The following is a 24,581-nucleotide window of genomic DNA, read 5'->3' as shown; positions in this document are numbered from 1 at the left end:
TTAAACAGTTACGGTAGAAGTTACATGTTGGTAGGAATTACAGGAGAAACTATGAATATACTAAAACATGTTAAGTAGCTTTAGCAAAGAAACCACAATGAGTTAACAAATGTATCTGATGGTTAATACTTTAGCAGAATATTCCAAGTTTTAGTAAGAACAAACTGTAAAACATATTTTAAAGTGGAACTAAGTTCCAGACAATGGTCAAGAGGCCAAGACAGATTCTGGCCTGTACTTTAGGTAAGCCTTTGTCATGTCAAGCGAGCATTAAAGGAGTAACTTAACAAGTGGTAAAGTGGATTTTTGGATTCTATATCAAATCTCAAGATGGGGTCAGAGCTCTAGCTGTAAACCATAGCTTTCCACAAACTTAAGTGCCTCAGATTTTAAGCTCTTAGTCAGCTGTATGGATTCCTTCCTTGTTGGTAGCCTGGGTGTTTCTTGGTTACTTCTGTCTTCCCAGGTTTGTGCTCGCTTCTGTGTCTAATCTATTCATTTTACATCTCAGAGGTGATTAGATTTAGGACACACCCTATGCTGATATGGAAAGAGAAGATAACACAGACAAAATGGATCTCAGCACTTTATTAGTATCATTAAAATCATTAGAGTGTCCATAATGTTCGAACTGTTGAAACTAAAATATATCATTCCTCTGTATCTTAGTTTCTTAGTGCTGCTGTAACAAAAATACCATCAATGCGTGACTTTAAAGAACAGAAATTTGTTTTCTCAGAATTCTGGAGGCTAAAAGTCCAAATAAAGGTCTCAGCCATATCGATTTCTTCCTTGTTGGTAGCCTGGGTGTTCCTTGGTTATATCTACTTTCCCAGGTTTGTGCTCGCTTCTGTGTCTAATCTGCTTTTTTAATATCTCGGAGATGATTAGGTTTAGGACACCCAAACCCTGGTGGCATAGTTGTTAAGAGCTATGGCTGCTAACCAAAAGGCCAGCAGTTCCAATCCACCTGGTGCTCCTTGGAAACCCTATGGAGCAGTTCTACTCTGTCCTACAGGGTCCCTAGGAATCAACTCCACAGCAATGGGTTTTTTTTTTTTGTTTTTTTTTGGTTTTATACTCGTATGGCTTCATTAAGATAACAAGGAAAACCGTATTGCCAAATGAGATTACATCCACAAGTATGTTGTTGTGTGCCCAGTCAATTCAAACTCATAGCAACCCCACAGGACAGAGTAGAACTGCCTCCATAGGGCTTCCTAGGCTGTAATCTTTACTGCCAAAAGAACAAACAAATGTGTCTTGGAAGAAGAGTGACCAGAATGCTCCTTAGAGGCAAGGATGGCGAGACTGCGTCTTACATACTTTGGACATGTTGTCAGGAGGGATCAGTCCCTGGAGAAGGACATCATGCTTGGCAGAGTACAGGATCAGCGGAAAAGAGGAAGACCCTCAATGAGGTGGATTGACACAGTGGCTGCAACAATGAGCTCCAGCATAACAACGATTGTAAGGATGGCGCAGGACCAGGCAGTGTTTCTTTCTGTTGTGCAGAGGGTCGCTATGAGTCGGAACCGACTCGACGGCACCTGACAACAACAACAGCAACAATCTTTACTGGAGCAGGTAGCCAGGCCTTTTCTCCTGCAGAGCTACCTGGTGGGTTCGAACCTCCAACCTTGATGTTAGTAGCCCAGCATTTAATCATGACACTACCAGGGCTCCTTTCCACAGGTATTTGTTATTGTTGTTAGGTGCTGTCGAGTCAATTCCAACTCATAGCGACCCAATAGGACAGAGTAGAACTGCCTTATAGGGTTTCCAAGGAGCAACTGATGGATTTGAACTGCTGACCTTTTGTTTAGCTCTTAACCACTATGCCACAAGGGCACTAATATAGGGGTTAGGATTCTGACACTTATTTATTGTGGTGGAGGGACACAATCTAATCCATAATGCTCTGCTTTATTAAACCCCTTTGCGTGACATAAGAAAATATAAAGTTTTTTTTTTTTTTTTGAGATGAGAGATTGGGCTTCAGTTGAGGACAGAAACCTTTTGTTTTCATGTTATATAGCCATTTTCATTTACTATTTATATTTGTTTGTATTTTGAAGTCAATAGGGAGTTGTCAAAGTCATGGGATTATTATTCAGTGTTTTGTCTTTACAGTCGAGATTGAAATCTACCTAGTCAGAAAGGGGAAACACTGGCTAAGTAGTGGCTAAGTGCTATGGCTACTAACCAAAGGGTTGGCGGTACAAATCTGCCAGGTGCTCCTTGGAAACACTATGGGGCAGTTCTACTCCGTCCTATAGGATCACTATGAGTCAGAATTGACTCGTCGGCAGTGGGTTTGTTTTTAGTCAGAAAGGTTGGGGCAGTGGTGGTTCAGTGGTAACATCCTCGCCTTTCATGTGGGATACCTGAGTTCAGTTCCCTTGTCACTGGGGGCGTGTGTGTTGCTATGTTGCTCACAGGTTTCAGCAGAGCTTCCACACTAAGGACTAGGAGGAAAAGCCTGCTGTTCTACTTCCAAAAATCAGCCAGTGCAAACTATGGATCACAATGGTCCAGTCCCATTGTGCACTGGGTTGCCATGAGGTGAGACCGACTTAATGGCAGCTAAAGATAAGAAATCAGAATGGATTATCCTTTTTGTGTATTATTTCAGTAGCTTCCAAAATATTTCATTAAAGGGCTTTTATACCTATGTTCTTAAATAGTATCTATTTCTTTATTTTTTCTGTTATTTGTTACATGTTAATTCAGAGATTGAAAAGTTTCATTTAATGAAATATCAGACTTTCCCTTATTCATGATTAATAAAAATTGACATGCTATTTGCAGGATCATGATATCAAGGGAGAACCTTGTCAATATTGTTATCTAACAAGTCTTACTTGTTCGGCTTACGAGTTTAAATCTATTTGTCTATTTGCCTCATCAAGCTTGTTGTATTATTCAAATCCTCTTTATCCTCACTTATTTTTATTGATGGATTTAACAATTTATGAGAGTAATGTGTTAAAAAATGGTAGAATGCCTATGTTTCTAACTCCCTAAAAATGAATTCTTTTAAAATTCCACCTTCTTTTCTTTATCCTTCCGTGTGGTGATCATCTGGAGTTTTAGAGTATGTTTTAATGTCGTATTTAAAAAATAATACTAATTGAGATACACTCCCCCCCCCCACCCTTTTCATTACTTCTGTTTTTTCATTTCAATACATGTTCTGGGTTCACACTTCTTGCTATGTACATTCTTTAGTATTTTCACTGAAGGCCCGTGGAAGTTAAACTCGGAGCCTGTCTGTATGTTTGAAAATGTCGTTATCTCTGACAGATAGTTTGGCTAGGTATATAATTTATGTTCAAAGTCATTTTTTCTTCTTTTTAAGTTATTGATATTTCTGAGTCTGCAGATCTTTATCTATAAAGTGGAAATACAACCCTCAAGGGTGGTGAAGATAACTGAGATAACACATGCAGAACTTATCAACCATTGTGCTTAGTAGATCTGAAGCAGTCAGTAAGTGACAGCTATTATTATCATTATTACAATCTTCAGAGAGTACATTCTGGCAGAATGACCCTGCTTAAGACTGAGAATGTGAAGCTCACACCAAATAAGCTTGAACGAAGGCAAGTTAAACTCTTAGCCCTCAGGTATCTTCAGCTGTGGTAGTCTGCAAAACTTGTGGAGATAATGCAGTCTTTCAGCAAACCCAAGGTGGGCTAGCCCAGCTTGGAGGCTTTGAGCTGCTCGTTTGGGAGCCTCTACTATAACTGTGGTTTTATTCAGTGCAGATAAAGATGAAAGGAAGACTGTCTTTCTTTCCCCTCAGATTCCCCCCACCCCCCACCTTGAGTTTTATTCATCTTTGCATCCAAAGTAGACACTGGTTTTGTAAAGACTTGGTATAACTTTGGGACTCAGGCTTCCCGGATATGTAGCCATTTCAGCTCCCAAATCCCAAGGTTAAAAGCAGAGTAATTTCTGACCCACTCATTCCTTCTTAGCCTATTTCCCATCATGGAGGGCATATGAAGGGGTGAGCAGCCACTGAGGTAGACTGATCTGAGAGCCCTGATGAATCTGGGCTTCAGAAAATGAAGTAGCAAATGCAGAATTTGAGCTTGCCAGGGCCTCTGCAGGAGGTGGGGAGAGGGAGAAACACAGATGGGTGGTGGCTGAGTGATGGTCGGCACAGGGGTCCAGGGGAGGCGTATAGTGGGTGACTAAGAAGTGAAAAACCTCACAGAGCAGTGGGACATTGACTTTATATAATGGGTAATTTCGGTACCAGTTTCAGTAGATCTGGTGTCCCTGAGGGATGAAATAGTGTGAGGCCACAAAACAGTGCCTTCAGGATTAAAGAAAGGGGGAGCCTTCTCTATTAGTCTGCTGTGAACCAGTGAGAGCCGAGTCACAAAAGACCAAAAGGCTGTGTCCGACCAATATGGTTTATTTCTGCTCCAGTCAAGCTTCTTTGGACCCTGGCTGGGGGAAGGGGTCTCAAGCAGATCCAGTCATTGAAGCTTCCTCAAATCTAGGTGTGGCAGGTAATAGCCCAGGCGGTGGCGCTGCACCGTATAGTCTCCCTCCTTCTTTCGCAGGCAGGTGGTGACCTGTGAGGGTGAGAGAGGGCGTCAGAATGGACTGGTCAGCTGCCTAAGAATGGGCAACTGCAGGGGTATGTGGCCAAAGCCACAGGAGTTTTATGTTCCCTATGTCTCCCTCCTTTTTTTCCATTTAGTTGTCTCCCTCAGTCCTTCTCCTGTCCCTTTTCCTTCTTTTCATGACCTCTTCCTCTCCTTCTCTCACCCCTTTCATTCTCAAATTTTCTACCTTTTTTCCTCTGATGTTGATCTTGTTGGCTGCCATCAAGTTGGCTCTGAACCATGGCAACCATACGTGTAGCAGCATGAAATGTTGTCCAGCCCAGCACCGTCGCCATCATCTTTGATATGTTTGAGTCTATTGTTGCAATTATTCTGTCACTCCATCTTATTAAGGGTTTTCATTGACCCTCTGCTTTAACAAACATGATTTTTTTTTCTGGTGATTGGTGTTTCCTGATGATGTGTTTAAAATAATCGAGCCAAAGACTCACATCCTTGCTTCTGACTCTGATAGTCCTTCATATTCATTCTCTCTCTGTCTCCTCCCCCACTTCCCAAGATATTAAAACAAACAAAGAAATCCGGGTTGGACATTTCATTCTGTTACACGTCAGATGGCAGCTAACAAGAACATCAGAGGAAAAAAGGTAGAAAATTTGAGAATGAAACAGGTGAGAGAAGAAGGGGAAGAGGTCATGAAAGATTCTGACTCATAGCGACCCTATAAGTATACTGATGTATAATTGTCATACAATAAACTGCACATATTTAAAGTAAACAGCTCGATAAGCTTTGATTGTGTTTAAACCATCGCCACAATCAAGGTAATGTATGCCCATTATCCAAAAGTTTAGTCGTATTCTTTTGTAATTCTTCCTTCTTTGCACCCTCCCCTCCAAACTTATCTTCATTCCCAGGCAACTGCTGATCTGCTTCCTGTCACTATAGTTTGTATTTTCTAGAATTAAAAAAAATGCAATCTTATAGTATGAGCTCTTTTTATATCTAGCTTCTTTTACTCAGCATAATTATTTTGAGGTTTATCTCTTGTTCCATGTATTAATAATTCATTCTTTTTTATTGCTGAATACCATTACATTGTAGGGATATACCAGTTTGTTTATCTATTTGCCTATTGATGATATTTGCATTGTTTTCAGATTTAGGCTATTACAAACAGCTGCTACGAACATTTGTGTGCAAGTCTTTGCATAGGCATATGCATTTATTTCTTAGATGAATTCCTAGCGGTGGAATTGACTGGGTCATATGGAGGGTGTATGTAACTTTTAAAGAAACATCCCAAATATTTTCCGCTAGCACTATATGAGAGTTTCAGTTGCTTCACATCCTCACCAACGCTTGGTATAGTCAGTCTGTTTATTTAGCCATTCCTTCATGTAGTGGTATTTCTTCTGGCTTTAATTTGCATTTCCTTAATGGCTAATGATGTTAAGAAACTAAAATGCAAACCACACACAGACTGGGAGAAAATATTTGCAGAGCATATACCCATCAAAGGACTCAGGTTTAGAATATATAAAGAATTTCTATAAATCAGTAATAAGAAAACAAGCAACACTCCCTCACTTACAAGGAAACAGCAGATCAGGCAGGTGATGAGTCCCAGGAGTCCCGCCAAGCAGATGAGGATGATCGCCCAGAAGGGGAGGTCTGGGGAGACAAGTGCTGGGGTAAGTCACCTCCTGTCATCCCTCCCGGGGCTCCTGCTCCGATCCTGGGCAGCCTGAGGGATGGGCATGGATCCACAGTGGAGAGCTTGGTGGCCCAATCGCCTCCTGCCTCTGAAGCCCCAAAATAGTGGGCTCCTCAGCAGGCCAGAACTCCCATTATCCCCTCACTGTGCCTCATCAGTCCTTCACATGGGTAAGTCAACACTTATCATCAGAGACTCTGTTTGCATGGTGCTTCTTGACTGGCACAACGTCAGTATGTCCCCCTCCCTGTGAGGGCTCCTTGAAACTTTAAAAAAAAAAAAAAAAATTGCTATTGAGTCAATTCTAACTCATATGCCCCTGTGTATGTGATAGGGTGTTCAATGGCCGATTTTTTTTTAAGTAGATCTCCAGGACTTTCTTCCAGTGTGCCTCTGGGTGGACTTGAATCTTCAACCTTTCAGTTAGCAGCCAAATGCACTAACCATTTGCACCACCCAGGGACTCCCCTTTGAGACTTACCAGCATTCTCAGTCAAGGCATCATGTCTGTTGGGAGAATACCCTGAAAATAAATGAAATGGACAGTGTATGTGTGTGTGTTTTATTTTTTTAAATAAAACTTTTCAAATATACAGAAAATAGAACATATAATGAACATCTGTCTAGATTTAACAATTTTTAACATCTTTGCAACACTTATTTCAGCTAATATTTTCACGGAAAGGTTAAGTAGACATCATGATATTTCTATTCTCTGTTTCATTGACCTCTGCACTGATCTTTGTTATTTCCCTTCTGGTAGTTTTGGGGTTAGTTTGCTCTTTTTCTAGTTCCTCAAGCTGTAGATTTAGGCTATTGATTTTAGATCTTTTTTTCTTTTTTGATATCGGCATCTGCTGCTATAAATTTCCCTCTGAGAACTGCCTTCACTGCATCCCGTAAGTGTTAGTATGTTGTGCTTTCATTTTCATTCAATTATTTTCTGACTTCTCCCTTGACCCATTGGTTGCTTAATTTCTACATATTTATGTATTTTTCAGTTTACCTCTTGTTGTTAAATTTCTAATTTCAGTCCATCATGGTTGGAGAATATACTTTGTAAGATTACAGTCTTTTTGAATTTATTGAGACTTGCTTGTGGCCTAACATATGGTCTATCCTGGAGAATGATTCTTGTGTATTGGAGAGGAATGTATATTGTGCTGTTGTTGGGTGGAGTGTTCTAGATATGTCTGCTAGGTATAGTTGATTCATTCAGGTCCTCTATGTCCTGTTGATCTTCTTTCTAGATGTTTTGTCTATTATTGAAAGTGGTGTGTTGAAATCTACAACTTTTAGTGTAGTACTGTCTATTTCTCCCTTCAATTCTGTTAATGTTTGCTTTATATATTTTGGGGCTCTGATACTTCACCCCCTACTACTTCAGTTTGTGTGTCTAAATAGTAAGGACACTTTGCTACATATTCACAAGGCCATTAGCACACCAAAAGGGTATGATAAACTAAATCAAATTCATATCCCTGGGCATGGGAAAACTAAATTGCCCTGGGCCAACTGGTGGTGGGAAGAGAATGGGTTGTCACAAGTTGAGAAGCCTTCAGAGTCTCTCTAAATTTGGAAATTTCCACTCAAAAACTATTCCTCTGCCTAGAAACATATTCATCCCCTTATCAAACTTCACCTAGTTATTTTATACTCATCTTCCAGATTTCATCTTCAATGTAATTTCCTCCAGGAAGTCTTCTTATTATTCTCCTGGTCTGGATAGGTTCACATCAAAGAATTTAAAAGTGACAACTGCCTGCTCTTATTATTCTCACCTTTTTCTTTTTTACAGTATAAACTCCTTATGTGCAGAGATACAGCATCCACCAGGTATAGGGAGATAATTGCACTTCCCCTTCTTGTATAGCCTCTCTTCAGCCAACTTGTTAAAGATGTTGTCACGAGGCCAATTTGTGGCTTCCATAATTTGCCTCTTCGGCATCTGTTCATTTCTCCTAGCTGTCCTTTCACCCAGTTTCTAACACAGCCATTCCTATCTCGTCCCAGTCTCTCAACAGTTGTGGCTTCTAACTGGCCCTACTTGGCATCCCGCATATGGTGTCCTGTGATAAAAACCCATTACTATCTTGTAACCCAGTCTCTTAATGGGACAGTTACTTCTTGCCCTCCCAGCCATGTCCAATATGATTCTTGTGATGAAATTTCTCCATTTTCCCGCATTAATGCCCTAGAAACTTTAAACTGACCGATCAGACTCCAGCACGTTCTTACCCCAAGACCCTACCCTGCTTGCCTTCTCTCTCTTATAGTTCCGGCTTATTGTTGCCTTGTCCCTGGGTGCAGCCTCTGTGTGGCCTGGTGTCTAGGCATAGTGTAGTTACCTCCATGTGACCCGTAAGTACTAAATTGTATTTGTCCTCTGGCCTTCTTGTGTGAGTTTCACTTCCTCATGCTGCATTTGACCATCCATGATACCCAACAGACCCCTTTTGGGTCAAACTTAAGATAGATGTGCTATCAAATATGGTAGGACCAACCACAAGTGGCTTCTTAAATTTAGGTTAAATTCAAATAAAATTGAAAATCCAGTACGTCTGTCACATTAGCTACACCTAAAATGGTCAGTAGGCACATGTGGCTACTGTACTGGACAGCGTAGACATAGAACATTTCTATCACTGCAGAAAGTTCTGTTGGATAGTGTTGATCAACAGCAGGACTTGGCAAATGATGGCCCATGAGCCAAGTCAGGTCTATGGCCTGATTCTGTACAGCCTGTGTGCTGACAGTGGTTTTTACTTTTTAAAAGCATTGATAAGTCCTTTAGTTGACATGACAGAAACCTATGTGGCCCATAAAGCCTAACATATTTACTATCTGGCCCTTTACAGAAGAAAACCTGCTGACTCCTGCTCTAGAGAATCACAAATGTCCTCTTGTACAACAATAATACAAAACCAGGAACAGTGCACATGGGCACTGGAGGGTCCCATCTCATTTGTTATTCACATTCAACCTAAAAGGGATCGTATATGAGGTCTGGTTTTTCCTTCAGTATATGTTTTGAGTGTTTATTATGTCTCAGGCAGAATACTGGGTTCTTGGAATATGATAATGAGAAAGCCAGTTACCATCAAGTTGACTCCTACTCAAGGCAACCCACGTGTGTCAGAATAGAACTGTGCTCCACAGGACTTTCAATAGCTAATTTTTTGGGAGGAGATCACCAAGCCTTTCTTCCAAGGCACCTCTGGGTGGATTTGAATCTCTAATCTTTCAGTTAGCAGATGAGGGCGTTAACCATTTGCATCACTCAGGGACTCCTCTCCTGCTATATTCTGGGTATACTGTACATTGTAGACACTCAAGAACCATTGTTTGAATGAATAAATGTGGGTGTGCAAGGTTTAGCCACCGTGGAAGCATCGGAGAGGGAGAATAGGTCCATCCTATTATACCTGTCAAGGGTGAATCAGACCCATCTCAGAGGGAGACCCTCACTGACCATCTTGTGAAGTGGCTTGCAGTATAGCGATAAGGAAACAGAAGCCCAGAGAGGGGAAGTGACTGGCCTAAAGTCACACAGCTGGCTAGGAGAGAAAGACTTCTAATGTCCCATTAAAAAAAAAAAAAAGCCTGCTGCCATTGAGTTGATTCCAACTCACAGCGACCCCCTGGGTTTCAGAGTAGAACTATACTCCGTAGGGTTTTCAATGGCTGTCATCTCATGGAAGTAGATCACCAGGACTTTCTTCTGCAGCACTGCTGGATGGATTTGAATTGCCTACCTTTCAGCCAGTAGTTGGATACAAACCATTTGTGCCACCCAGGGACCCCCTTTCTCTCCTTCAATGGTGGGTAAAGCCTGGGGGACCATGCCACCTCCTGCTGGTCTAAGTAAGTTCAATGCGGACTCATCCCAAGCCTCCAGATTCTCAAGGAAGGCCCCAGCTGTGGGAGTCAAACCCCACTCGTCCCCGAGCCCCAATGACCTGGGAGACTTACCATCCACAAGGACACTGCTCCTGTCCAGGGTGAAGTTCTGTAGCTGGGTACCATTCTCGGTCAGCTGCAGGAATTCCTCATAGATGGCAATTTTGTCCAGTCTCCGAGTTAATGGTGAGAAGTTACACAGGGAGTCCACCCCGGTGTGGTTGCTGAGGGGAACAGATCTGGAAGGACAAGAGAGATGAACAAGGGTCTCTGGAATTCAAGAACTTTGTTCTAGGTTCCTTATTTCCAGGCCCTGTCAAGGAGAACTTTTTGCAGTGATGGAAACATTCTGTATGTGCTCTATCCAATACAATCATTACTTGCCCCGTGTGGTCACTGAGCACTTAAAATGTGGCTAGTGTGAGTGAAGAAGTTCCTGGGTGGTGCTACTGGTTTGCATTTGACTACTATATGGAAGTGGTGCCACAGAAGAAAGGCCTGGCAATCTGCTTCTATAGAGATTACAGCCAAGAAAACCCTACTGAGCAGTTCTACTCTGTAACACATGGGGTTGCCATGAGTTGGGATCAACTCAGGGGCAATGGGTTTTAATTTTCTAGTGTGGGTAAGTAGTCCCAGGACTTCTGGAATGGCAGACTAAAAACCTCTGAAAATTCACAAAAGCAGTGAGAACACAGGCAAAACTTGCCAAAATCAACTTTTTTAAAGAAGTCTGGAAATTGATCAAAGGTTTGCAACAATCCAAGGAGCATTTATATAAGAAAAACAGCTGACGATAATTGGTCTCTATTCACCTGGAGCAAAAGAGGAAGAAGGAAAATCAGGAAGAAAAGGAATGTGTGGAAGAAATGGAACGTGTGGCTCATTGCCTCAATGAACAACTGCCTCCTTTGCCATGACAGAAGAAGAACTGGATGGTACTTGGTTACTATTACTGAATGTTTTGATCAAAGATTCTATAGAAGAATTCTAATCAAAAGGGAGAAAATGAAGAACAGAGCTTCAAATTTTCATGGACTCCAGACTTTCTGGAGCCATGGAGGCTAGATGAATCCTGGAAACTCTTGACCTTAGATAATCTTTAAACCTTAAACCAAAAGTATCCCCTGAAGTCTTCTTAAAATTAAACAGTAGTTTAGCTTAACTAGTATGCTCCTTAAAGATCTATCTATGTGGGGTCAAACTGACAATAGCCACTTGAAGATTAGATAGGAACCTTACTGGGCAGTGAGTTTATGTTAATGGGGGAGGAACAACTCAGAAAAAGAGAGTGAGAATGGTTGCACAATTCTCAACATCACCGAATTGTACGTGTAGAAATTGTTGAATTGGTATATGTTCTGCTATGTATATTGTCAATGACAACAACAAATTAAGTTATTATTAAAAAAGAAAAAGAAAAGAAACCCAAATAGCTGAATCTTGGTAATGACAGCAAGTTTTATCCTATTCCAATCCCCTCTTTCCAGCTCCTCAGTAAATTTGAAAACCAGTGCTATGGATCAAATTGTGTCCCCCCCAAAGCATGTATTGAAATCTTGACTATATGCTGTTACAATTTAATCATGAGATTAAATTCAGTTGGCCTTGGGTAGAGCAGACTGCTTTCCTTAATGTAGTGTAGTATAGTGCTGTTGATGTTAGGCGCCATCAAGTGGGTTTCAACTCATAGCGACCCCGTGTACAACAGAATGAAACACTGCCGGGTCCTGAGCCATTCTCACAATCTTTGCTATGCTTGAGCCCATTGTTTCAGCCACTGTGTCAACTGATCTCATTGAGAGTCTTCCTCTTTTTCAATGGCCCCCCACTTGACCAAGCATGATGACCTTCTCCAGGGTCTTGTCCCACCTGATAATGTGTCCAAAGTATGTGAGATGAAGTCTTGCCATTCTCACTTCTGAGGAGCATTCTGGCTGTACTTCGTCCAAGACAGACTTGTTTGTTCTTTGTATATTCAATATTCTTTGCCAACACCATAATTTAAAGGTGTCAGTTCTTCTTTGTCTTCCTTATTTGTTGTCCAGCTTTTGCATGCATGCGTCATGTAATGTACTTAACATTCCATAATGCAATTTAATGTAATGTAATCTATCAGTCAGTTGGGGTCATACCAGTGTAGGGTGGATCCTAAACCTACTAATCACTTCTGATTTGAGTACATTCACCTGATTTTTAAGTGACGGCCCTATTTACCTAGGCTGAGCTCTTCCTTAACAGTTAAGAACTGAGAGATGATAATGCGGGGCAATTTAAAGGACGGGAGAAGTTCCCAGAGTCATTAGCGCCTTAGTTGCAACTCACCTGAATGCTATAACTTGACAGTTTAAAAATGAACTCTTGATGCTGCTGTTTCGGAAGAGCTGGTTGAGCTGTAAGAGAGGACAATATTTCCTAGGTCAGAATCCCAAGCCCAGAAGCCTCAGAGAAGTTTTGGCTAGTAAGCCCACTTCCCCATCTGTCTTTTTCTTGTCTCAACAAACACTAGAACAGGTGCATGTGCCAAAAGACATTCTGTTTCAGGGTATGACTTAGCTGTGTACCCCTGGGCCAGCCACTGAACCTCGCTGCACCTACTTCTTTATCTGTAAAAGGGGACTGAGGATCTGTCTTCATGAATTGTTACGAAAATTTACCCTCTGACTACCTGGTGTTCTTGGGCCACCTTCTGCATGGGAACAGAGTGGATACAGAACCCCATACTCACCGCATCCTCAATACTTCTCTTGTTCCGCTGGCATTTGGTGGAGTTTGGCTGGGCTATGTCTTGGGAATAAAATAGGTTGGTGATAGTGAAATTCAGCTGGAAGTGGTCGGGGCTGGGACTGCTCGTTGGTTTGTCTGTCAGTAGATAAACTAATGGCCCCACTCCTGGAAAATAAAGTATGTAGAACACCATGTGAGGGGGGAGAGTTTGACCAAGAGGTCATTTCAACCAGTCTACTTTTTGTTAGCAATGTGACCTAAACTAGCTTTTTAAAGGTGGGCTACAGAAGACCCTTTATTCACCTGTCCACCTTGTCTCCATTTGTCTGCCTTTCCAACTCTCCTTACATCAAGAAAGTACATGAGAGTGCACTAGGATGTGGGAAAGAGGAGACTGTGCCTTTCTAGGGCTTGGTTGGCAGGTGCAAGTGTGGACCACCCCACTTGGCATCTGTCACACACCTTTGCCTAAATTCCTTTCTTTTTTTTTTTTTTTTTACTTGCACCTCCATTTAATTTTTAAAAATGGTGTTTGAACACTACATGTAGAAAGGATATAGGTCAAAGTAAAGGACTATCCTCTAGACTAAGCTTTAAGAACTCACTGCATAGTCCTCATCTTAGCTCATTTCAGAGAGAACTTTCTTAGGAACCAATATTAGCTTAAGGGCAGCCCTTTTCTAAACCAAAGGCATAATTTTACAAAGGAAGAAATTGAGACCTGGAGAAAGAAGAAACTTGGCTTGGTTCCACCAAGGCAGCAGTAGGGCTGGGACTAGAACCCATTCCTCTGATGTCTGGTCATGTGCTCTTTCTCCAGAAGTCTTCTCTACAGAGGCTTCGATAAAAAAATCTGGCTTCCCAGGTGCTTTCCATTCAACCCAAGCATGGGGCAGAGCCACTGGGAGTTGCGGCTCATTCCTCCTAGCCACAGTCACGCATGCTAAGAGCAATCACTATGGTAATGATTAAAGATATCAGCTCTGTTATGAGGGCGCTGTCTTCAAACATCCACAAATGATGTGGAATGATTATTTGGGTCTTCTGGGTAACAGAGGGGGAACTTCAGTTTCTTCAGTTGCAAAATGAGGGAGCCTATTGTTGCTCTGTCACACTAAGATTCTGTGCTTTCAAAGTTAAAAATCTGTGAAGAGTTAATTTTCTAATTGTCTCTTGAAGAGCCCAAGCCATTTTTGCCCTTATTTTTTTTTTTTTTTAAGTAAGCTAACAAATTGGCTCTTGGAAATGCTTTAATTTGAGATAATGGACATTTTATACAATTCTCTTGGAGAAAGGATAAAATACTTTCCAAATGCTTTATCAATAAGTAGGACATTTGGATGCTGTGATTGGCAATGGAAAAAAAATATGGTGAGCTCTTGGGTTCAGATGTTAAATTCAATATGCGAAGAAGATGACCAAGAAAAGGCATTGACAGAACACTTGCTTCCTCTGGATGACTGTGGGACAGTTGAAGGGCAGATCTAAAGCCAACTTGGACCTCAAGTCCACCTGAAGCAGTCAAGTTCACCAACTAGAAGTGTCAGGGAAGAGAGGCAGGAAATGACAAACTATCCTATTTGTCTCCTCTCACAGTTCTGGCCTCTCACAGATAGTAATACCTATTTGTTGAGGTGAAGTGACTCTTAGGGACCCAAAGGCATTTCCCTAAACTGAAATAACTTTGCCTAAATTTCTGACGCATGACCTGGGTTTCCAATGGGTCTTCCTGCCTCCAGTCATCTTCCTGTCCTAATCCATCCTCCACACACCACCCAGAGGGTGAACTTTCTGTAGCAGAACTCTGAGTGTGGTGTGTCCCTCCTCAAAATGTTCTAGTGCCCCACAAAGTCCCCACCCACCTCTTTAGTCTTAACTGTCACCTCTTCTCTCTCACATCATGTGCTCCAGCCACAGCAAACTTCTTATATCTCCCCTAAATAGGCCACATTCTCTCTCTCCTCTAGATTCTAGACATGTAGAGCACAATTCCTCCTCTCTTCCCCCTAGCTTGGTCCTGTTCTCCACTAGATCTTGGCTTCTTCATTACTTATTTCAGAAAACTTTCCAAGACAGGGCTGTGTGTCCTTGGAACTCCCACAGTCTCCTGAAAATCGCTTATTATAGCAATTATCACAATGTATCATCAATGCCTGTTTACTTTCATTAAGTATTTGTTCAATGAATGAATGAATGAATGAATGAGTCAATAAATGTATGACTCATAACTAGGGACCTAAGAAGACAATTTAGGAGTTCCTGGGTGGCGCAAATGGTTAAGTGCTTGGCTACCAACTGAAAGGCTGGAGGCTTGAATCCACCAAGAGGAGCCTTGGAAGAAAGGCCTGGCGGTCTGTTTCCATAAAGATCACAGCCAAGAAGACCCTATGGAGCACAGCTCTACTCTGACACATATGGGGTTACTATGAGTCAGAATTGACCTAAAAGAGATAAAGTCAACCTAACCACAGCAGGCCATAACCACAAAAGACCAACTTGTTTTTCAGAATCTGAAAAGCTTCAAACAATAGAAAAAAAATACATCAAAGAAGTGGGACAGAGTGCTCTAACTGGTTCAGTGGACAGTGGACGTGTGTTCCAAAATTAAATAACAATTTACCCCAGGAAGCAAGTTAAAGATCTACCTAATATCATACATAGCCCACCTAACAACTAAACAACACTCATCATATGACAGACCCAGGACCCCTGAGCCAAGAGACCTCATTGTTAGAGAAGAAGAAAAGGTCACCCAATCATGATCTTACTTTTTTGTCTTTATTTTAACCAATCATAATCTGTAAGTAATTTATTCATAACAAATCAGCACTTATCAAAATTGTATAAAAAGCACTTATAGATTGAACTTTTTTGGATTTTGGTCTCTTTATGGCCTAAGTGCTTGCATCCTTTTCCCATCTTTGTTTTCTGATATGTCACAGTAAAAATCTCTTTGTTGCAGCAGGCTTTAAAGTTGTTTCTCTACAACAACAGAAACTGTTTTTGTTTTTGTTTGTTTTTTAAGAAGGCAGCATAGGATCCTCCACATTTAGGCCAGAGAGCTTGACATATGTTTTGGATTGAATTGTGTCCACCAAAAACATGTGTTATAAATCCTACTATACCTGTGCCTATAATTCCATCTGGGAATAGGGTTTTCTTCATTATGTTAATGAGGAAGTATTAGTGTAGGGTGTGTCTTAAGTCAATCTCTTTTGAGACATAAAAAGAGCAGAGCAGATCGAGTAAGCAAGCAGAGATGGGGGGAGATAGATGCCATGCCACGTGAAGATCACCAAGGAGCCAAGGAACAGAAGCTGAAAAGACACAAGGATCTTCCCCAAGAGTGGACAAAGAGAGAGAGCCTTCCCTTAGAAATGGCATCCTGAATTTGGACTTCTGTTCATTAAAGCCACCCACTTGTGGTATTTCTGTTATAGCAGCACTAGGTACCTAAGACAACATATAAAGGTAACGATTTCCTTGGATGCAATTGGTGCATATTCTCTTACTGCCTCCTGTTGGATGACCCACTGCTGGGCGTCATCAGTGTGGTCCCATTTTTACCTCCAGAACCTCCACCTATTTCACTCCTTCTTGAAAGTCCCATCCCTTCCTCAGAGTCCCATTCCAACCATGAAACCAGCCTTCTACCTCGCACCTATCACGTGCAGGTCTTCCAACTGGTAGGTGGTGCCCAGCCAGTGGGATGAGGCATTCAGGGTCCTGGCTAGGAAGACTTGCTTCACCATGCTGGGTTCCAGTTTAGAGGAGAACAGGGCCTCGATGGTGACCAACCCAGAGCTCAACCTGGGGACAGAGACCATGGAACTCAGCCAGCATCCAACACCAGTGGTGACTGCTGAGTTGCAGGCTACAGAGCCAAGGACCTTGGGGCAAATGGTGCAGGGAGGAGCAAGCAAGCACTCTCCCCAGTCCAGGGAAGAAACCCTGACCATGAATTAGGGATGGAAAGAATAAAAGTGACAATAACAAATATCTATTGAGCATACATACCCCTACTCTCAGTGGAAGGTATTCTAATTATCCCCATGTTACAGATGAGGCAACTGAACTTTACAAACATTCAAAGTCAGCACCATGTTCATATAATCCTCTTCTTCCCCAGTGTAGATGCCTTAGTTCCTTCACCAGCCCTCAGAGGTCTGGATTCAAACCCTAGCTTTGACAGTTCTTAGGCAGTTTCTGTCATTTCTCTAAGCCTCAGTTTTTCTGTCGGAACAATGGGAATAATAATAGTACCCACCTCACAGGAGCTGTTGTGGGATTTAAATGAGATGATAATGCGTGAAAGTGCTCAACAGAGAGTCTGGCCTATGGTAAATATTACTATTAGACTGGTGTTTTAAGTTCTGGAGTCCCCGGGTGGTGCAAACGGTTAATGTGCTTGGCTGCTAACCAAAAGGTTGGCGGTTCAAATCCACTCAGAGGCACCTCGGAAGAAAGCCCTGGTGATCCAGGTCCAAAAAATCAGCCACTGATAACCCTATGGAGCTCAGTTGCTGCTCTCACACACATGGGGTCGCCATGAGTCAGGATCAACTTGATGGCAACTGGTTGTTATTTTGAGTTCTACATCAAAAAAGTTGGCTTTCCCAAGTGTCAAAAAGAGGAGAAAGAGGTAGATCCCAGAGGCTGATGGCCTCATGGGATTAATGCCCCCCTCCAAAGAAACCTATGGAAGTAGAAGGCAGGATCAGCTGTCAGGGACATCGGGGAGGGGGAGCACCATGTCAGTAACTTCCAGCTCAAATATGTGACATGGGAGCGAAGAGCCACCAGCCACCAATTCAGCCAGTGCCCTGAACTGCCCCAACTTACTTCAAGTCAGTGGCCAGGCAGGAGCGGAACACATCTCGTAGCTGGCTGCCTGTATAGAGTGTGGTGACCTGGAATAAAGGACAGGGAGAGAGCTGAGGTAGAGGGGGGTCTCTTGGAGGTGGAGGAACAACTGGAACCAGTGGAAAGAACACAGTCCATGGAGGAAGACAGACTGGGTTCAGATCCTGGCTCTGCCTCCTAACTCACTTGTGCAGCTTTAGGCATGTCATGCCCCTTTCTGAGCCACAGTTTGCCTACCTTGGAAATGGGGAGGCAGCCCAGGCACCACCTTTGGAAACTGAGAGAAGCCAGAACACATGGGTAAGGTGAAGAGTTGAAATAATCACTTAGTAGATGTTAAGTCAGAGGGTGAAGAAAGAGACCCAGGGCAGGAAGAGACAGGAGGGGCAGGAATGACCCTACCTTGTCCTGGATGTCCCACAGCAGGGCAGTGTACTCTGAGGACGCAGGGTCCAGGTTGCTGAGATTCCGGTTGACGATGCGAAAGTGCAGCAGGTACTCGCTCTGGGTCGATAGACTCTGGGATGCATAGCCTGGAGACACAAAGAGGAAGGAGAGGCAGGCAGGGACCCTTAGCCCTTTGCAGAGTCAGGGTAGACCACAGGGCCCCTGCTTGCTGCCATACTAAAGAAACAAAAAACAGTTGCCATGAAGTCAATCCTGACTCATGGTGACCTCATGTATGTCAGAGTAGAGCTGTGCTCCATAGGGTTTTCAATGGCTCACTCTTTGGAAGTAGATTGCCAGGCTTTCCTTCCGAGTGCCTCTGGATGGACTCAAACCTCCAGACTTTTAGTTAGCAGCTGAGTGTGTTAACTATTTACACCACATAGAGCCATAACCCATTGCTGTTGAGTTGATTCTGATTCATAGCGACCCTATAGGACAGAGCAGAACTGCCCCATAGGGTTTCCAAGGCTGTAAATCTTTAGAGAAGCAGATTGCCACATCTTTCTCCCATGGAGTGTAGCTGATGGGTTCAAACAGTCAAATTTTCAGATAGCAACTGAGCACTTTAATCACTGCATCACCATGGCTCCCTAGGGCCATAGTCAGATAAAATCAGGCCTGCATGAAGGGGGTGGCTGGGGGTCCCAAATGGAAAGTCACCCCAAAGAGAGGGAAGGCTGGGATATTACGGGGATTCTCCTGAGCTGAGCTTTCCTGCTTGTGCCTATGTAGTTCCCTCTTCCTGGAATGCTCTTTTACATTCTGTTCATGGAAAACTCCTATTTCAGCTTCAGGAGCCCAGTGAGATGGAGCTCTAAGAGAGGAGGGACCCACGTCTGTCTTGTTTACTGTCATGTCCCAGTGCCTAGCACAACGCTGAAAACATACCCTTCCAGGAAGCCCTCTTTGATCCATTCTTTCTCTAAGCTCCCATGTTGTCCTTGCTATTGTTGTTAGCTGCCATCAAGTCAGCCCTGAACTCATGGAGACCCCGTGCACAATGGGATCAGACTATCGTGATCCATTGGCTGATTTTTGCAAGTAGATTACCAGGCCTGCCTTCTTAGCCTGGAAGCTCTGCTGAAGCCTGTTCAGCATCACAGCAACGTGCAAGCCTCCACTGACAGATGGGAGGTGGCGTGAGGTGCATTGGCTGGGAATAGAACCCGAGTCTCCCACATGGAAGGCAAGAAGTCTACCATTTAGCACCCTGTTAGTAAGAGTGTCACTGACTTAATTGTGCCCTGTAGTAATCCTTGGTTCATTGGACTGTGAGTTTCTCAGAGACAGGAGACGTATCTTCTATCTCCACACCCAGCACAGGGCCTGGGACAGAATGATCACCCATATATGTTTGTTGAATGAATGAATGTGAGCTGCAGCAGAACCCTGAACATCGGGGGCTGAGATAATTATTTTTCACTTGTTCACTCATTTATCCATTCATTCATTCATTCAGCACACTGTACTACAATGTGCCAACATATTGAGAACTGCGGATACAGTGGCACACCAACCAGACACACCCTAATGCCCTAGAGCTCACAGTGTAAGGGGGCAGTCAGATAATTAAGTGATTATAGCGACATGTGGGAAGTGCTGGCCTGCTGCCCATCTAGGAACTGTGTGGCCATGTACAGCAGGGTCTCTCATCCTCAGCAGTACTGGCATTTGGGGCTACATAACTCTTATATGATGCATAAATACAGAATCTTGTATTTTGTCTGGCAGCCTGGCCACTGAGGCATGGGGAGTGTAAGTGTCAAGTGTCATCTGAACCCGAGGGGTAAGATTCTCGCACTCAGTATCTCTCCGTTTCATACCCTAAGGCCCTGTGTGGCCCTGTTGGCCAGTACATGGGCGTATTCATGGCCCATTCTGTTTCTTGTCCCTATTGGGTTTACTTAGCTTTGGAGGTGGGGTCTCATACTATATGATGTGCTCCCATGCGCTGTGGCTGGGGCCTCCGTGCATTGTAGTAGGGGTCCCCAAGCACTGTGGTGGGGACCCCTGAGCACTGAGGGATGTTGAGCAACATCCCTGGCCTCTACCCACTAGATCCCAGTAGCATCCTCCCCCAGTTGTGACAACCACAAACATCTCCAGACATTGTCAGGTGGATCCTGGGATACAGATTTGCCACCAGATAAGAACCCTTGATATGAAGGAACCTCATGCAGAGGAACCTGCATGCAACCCTGTCTCAGGAGATTGAGTGGGTCAGACTTTTTGGCTTGAATTAAAATTCACTGCATTAATTTGGTCAAAGAATGCTGTGCCATTTACCTGAAATAACAAGACCTTACCCATGGTGGTTTGGGGAAGGGTGGCCTTCAACTAGGCCTGGGGCTGACATTTTGGAGAGGAAAGACAATAGAACAAGGATCAGTAATGGCCACTGTAAGTCCAAGTTTAGCATAACCACTCACCATTGACAGACAGACTGCCCCTGTCCAGGGTATAGTGACCCAGTTGGGTGACACCTTGGGTCAGCTGGCTCAGCTCCCAGAACAGTCGCTCTCTGTCCAGGCTGTGGCCTGCAGGGTCAGGGTGGTAGGTGCAGATGGTGTCCACTCTGGTTGCTGCCCTGTCCTTTTCAGGCCTGGGGAGGAAGGGATGTGAGGATTCTAGGGAGAGGTACTGAGACCTCTGGGGGGACAGCCATAAAGAGGGTGGAGCAAGTGGGAGGAGTGGGCAAACTGAGAAAGGGGCAGTCACAGAAAGGGGTGGTCATTACAGGTAAACCACCAGGAAGAGGCCTCACCTGAGGGAAATCAGTCTACAATCTGAGTAGAAGGGGCCCAGGCTGCTGTTCTGGAACAAGGGCCTGAGCTGGGGAGGAAGAGGGAGGAGGGTGAGCAGGAGGCACTGTAGTTTGGGGAGGGGCCGTTTTTGTTGTTAGTGGCCATTAAGTTGGGCTCTGACTCATGGTGACCCCATGTACAACAGAAGGAAATGCTGCCCAGTTGTGCACTATCCCCATGATCAGTTGTGGATTGAACTGTTGCCGTTCATGTTGATTTTCACTGGCTGGTTTTATAAAGTAGATTACCAAGCCTTTCTTCCTAGACCATCTTAGCCTGGGAGCTCCACTGAAACTTGTTCAGCATCACAGCAACACCCAAGCCCCCACCGACAGGCAGTGGTGGCTGCACATAAGGTGCACTGGCCGGGAGTTGAACCCAGGTCTCCTGCATGGAAGGGGAGAATTCTACCATTGAACCACCGCTGCCTTTCTTAGGGGAGGGGCTGGGCAGAGCTTATCCCATCAGGAGGTGCTGGTGCTGTAATCCGAGTCTCACCAGGTGCTGCAGGACCCTCTCGGCGGAGTTAAATGTAGCAGAGCTGAGGTTGCTCATGTCTGGTGAATACTGGAGGTTGGAGATGGTGAAGTTGAGCATGAAGGTCTTCAGGGTGTGTCCTGTAGCTGCAGGAAGGGAGAGGGAGAGGGAGAGATGCCCATCCCTGAGAGCTGGCCTGAATCAGGTTGGAGCCCTGCACTCATCATAGCCTATTGTCTTCTCTTCCAGTGGCACGACCACCCACCTCCATGGTCACCCAAGTCAGAACCTGCATAGCTCCCCAGCTCTTCCCTTGCCCTCAGCTCCAAGTAACGAAAGTTCCACTTGATGGATGCTTCTCACATACATCCTCTTTCTCCATCCTTATCCCAGCGCAGGCCTCATCTTCTCTCGCCTGGATCAGCTCCCCCAGCTGACTCACTAGGTTCCCTGTCTGAAGGGACACTGAACACTAGAAGAATCTTCCTGAAATTAAAGTCTCACAAGGGCCACCCCTGCTCTAGTACTGCCTATTGCTCCCTGCGGTCTTCAGTGTTAAGCTCATGCTTCTTGACCTGGCCTTCAAGACCCTTCCCAATGTGGTCCCTACTGACTCTCAGTCAATCTCTCATGCAAACCAAATTCCTCTCAATGCTCCCCCAAAACTATGCTGTTTCAGGACACTGAGCTGGTGATTTTGCAATCCCCTCTGACAGGACCATCCTTCAAGTGCTAACTGCCTAGATCACTCCTGCTCGCCCTTAAAGACCCAGTTCAGGTGAAACTTTGTCCATAACCCCCTTCCAAATTATGCCAGGTACCTCTCCCCGAAACACCTCACATTGTGTCATAATGGTCTGTTTCTCTCACAAGACTGGGAGCTCCTTGACGGCAGGAGTAGTATGAAATTGCTGGCCCAATTTTTGTGATCAGAATAATCACTCTGACTTGAGACTTTTTACACCTTGACTTTTCCAGTCCCCGTCTGACACCTGGTGGAGATGTATGACTGGGGAGCTTCCCTCAGAGTGGAAGGGGGCCCCCAGATACCTGTGGTGGCTTCTGGCTTCACAGGTGCTGATGAGGGAGGCAGGACTGTGGTGGCCAGCTCAGGAGCTGTGAAAAGGACAGTCATCAGGGAAGGATACAGTCCGCCACAGAAAGTAGGGGCTCACCTGGGCTCCTGTGGCAGTTCAGCCCAGGTGTACCATATATGAGAATGAGGAACAATGTGGCAATGAGTGAAGACCTGAGAAAGCATGCAAGTGGATTAACCCAAGGGAGCATGAGTATGTGAGTCAGGGAGAGGTTGAACAAAGAGGATGATAGGTAGAAAATTTGACAGATCGATAGGATAGATGGGTGAACAGAAGGAAGAATAGAAAAATAGAGAGTTGGAAAGAGTAAAAACAAGGAAGAAATGTTGGAGATGGAAGGATAGAAGGACTGATGGATGGATGGAAGGATGGGTGCTGAGAGGAGGAATGACTGGAGGGATAGATGGATGGAAAGGTAGATGCTTGGGGCACTGAATGAGTGAAGGGGCGTATTTGGCCAAAGCCACTCAAGCAGCTGCCAGAGTTTGCAGATTGACAGTGAAGTCCCTATTTGGGCTCTTGTTAGCGGGAGGCATGCACTACATGGTCATCATCTAACCTCAGCCCCTATCCCTGTAGGGAATGCTTGCCCAGAGGGTGTGGAAAATTCTGAACATCAATACCATGGTCATAGGTCCAGAAGAGGTCAAAGTCCCAGCCTTCTTCCTCACACTGAGGCCTTTGGCTGACTCAGGAGACCTGCCTGGGTTTGGGGTTGTTGGGAGGCCACTCTGCCAAGGTCTCTGTGCTTCTCACCCACACGGTATAATCAGCAGCCTTGCCCAGAACATTCCCTGACAATGAAGGCTGGGAACTGAGTCTCTCTCTCTCTCTCAGTTTCTTCTCCTTATCAGGGATCCTCACTCCCTGTCCTGGTACACAGTACTTTCTCTTTTCTGCTTATGTGTGTGCAGCATATGGCACGTGGCCAACCCCACTTCTATATCTTCCCAGCGGGGAAGGAGTAAAGTCCCCACCTGTGGCACAAGAGGGCCGCATGCAGAACATCAGCTCTGCATCGGCTGTGAGGAGTGACCCACTGGCCATGGGGTACTGGTGTTGCTGTTGAAACTGACCTTGCTTTGTCTCTTCCCTATGTGAATAAAGAGTCGTTCCACCCAGTGCCTTTGTATAAGTTGTCCTTCTATTGGCAAGCCCAGACTTGGACTTGGCTTGACAGTTTTGCTCTTTTTGAGTTGGCACAGTGAGCAGGCTGACAGGGGAAAACTCCCCTGTGATTGAGGAGACAAGCTTGGTCCGGGACCCACAAAGTCTGACATGGGCACTGGGTGCAAGGATACATACTTGTAGGAGGCTCAGCTGGACCACGTTCATTATAACCTGGAAAAAAATATCACACATAAGGGGAGGTGGCAGAACAGCCCTAGACACATCCATGCCTTTGTCTATGTGGTCCCCTGCTGAATGCCTTTCTCTTGTCCACCTAGGGAGCATCTTTGTGCCTTCTAAGATCCAGTTCAAATGTTACCTGCTCTCTAAATGTTTTCTTGATATTTCAGTTAGAACTGACCTGTCCCTTAAAAGTTTTCTTGATCTGACGTTTACGTCCCCACCTCTCCAGCATGCCCCCAAGAAGAGGCTCTTGTATTCACATATCTATCCCGCCACCTACAAACCTCTCCACTCTTCCACCTTCCCTCCAATCTATCCCCCCATCTAATGAATATTTATCGAGGCCCTATTAGATGCCAGGAGTCCTTGGATGGCACAAACAGTTAAGTAATCAGCTGCTAATTGACAGGTTGGTGGTTCAAGTCCACCCAGAGGCACCTGTTGATCTGCTTCTGAAAATGAGCCTTTGACAACCCTACAGAGCACAGTTCTACTCTGATGCACATGGGATTTCCATGAGTTGGATTCCACTTGATGGCAACAGTTCTTTTTTTTTTTTTTTTTTTTTTTTAGGTCCGGGCTGCTTTATAGCATTGAGCAAAACAGT

At 44.3% G+C, this 24,581-nt stretch overlaps 1 protein-coding gene across 1 annotated transcript in view; it reads right to left on the bottom strand.

Moving 5' to 3' along the window:
* Positions 1-4,049: 4,049 nt before the first annotated feature.
* MUC16 (mucin 16, cell surface associated) overlaps positions 4,050-24,581 on the bottom strand; it is an 81,625-nt gene continuing 61,093 nt past the window's right edge. The window contains exons 42-55 of the mRNA XM_064279869.1: positions 23,927-23,962; positions 22,575-22,640; positions 21,546-21,670; positions 21,008-21,075; positions 20,673-20,845; positions 18,196-18,326; positions 17,773-17,840; positions 16,592-16,740; positions 12,932-13,110; positions 12,529-12,596; positions 10,276-10,442; positions 6,785-6,826; positions 6,181-6,260; positions 4,050-4,592 (exon numbers count right to left, since the gene is read on the bottom strand). Of these exons, the coding sequence (XP_064135939.1) occupies positions 4,494-4,592; positions 6,181-6,260; positions 6,785-6,826; positions 10,276-10,442; positions 12,529-12,596; positions 12,932-13,110; positions 16,592-16,740; positions 17,773-17,840; positions 18,196-18,326; positions 20,673-20,845; positions 21,008-21,075; positions 21,546-21,670; positions 22,575-22,640; positions 23,927-23,962 (1,451 nt within the window). The 3' untranslated portion in view covers positions 4,050-4,493. The remainder of the gene's footprint in view (positions 4,593-6,180; positions 6,261-6,784; positions 6,827-10,275; positions 10,443-12,528; positions 12,597-12,931; positions 13,111-16,591; positions 16,741-17,772; positions 17,841-18,195; positions 18,327-20,672; positions 20,846-21,007; positions 21,076-21,545; positions 21,671-22,574; positions 22,641-23,926; positions 23,963-24,581) is intronic.

Source organism: Loxodonta africana, chromosome 3 (assembly GCF_030014295.1).
Source record: "Loxodonta africana isolate mLoxAfr1 chromosome 3, mLoxAfr1.hap2, whole genome shotgun sequence".
Taxonomy (NCBI): domain Eukaryota; kingdom Metazoa; phylum Chordata; class Mammalia; order Proboscidea; family Elephantidae; genus Loxodonta; species Loxodonta africana.
Note: the sequence above shows the minus strand (reverse complement) of the source record. Positions and strands in the feature narration are given on the sequence as shown.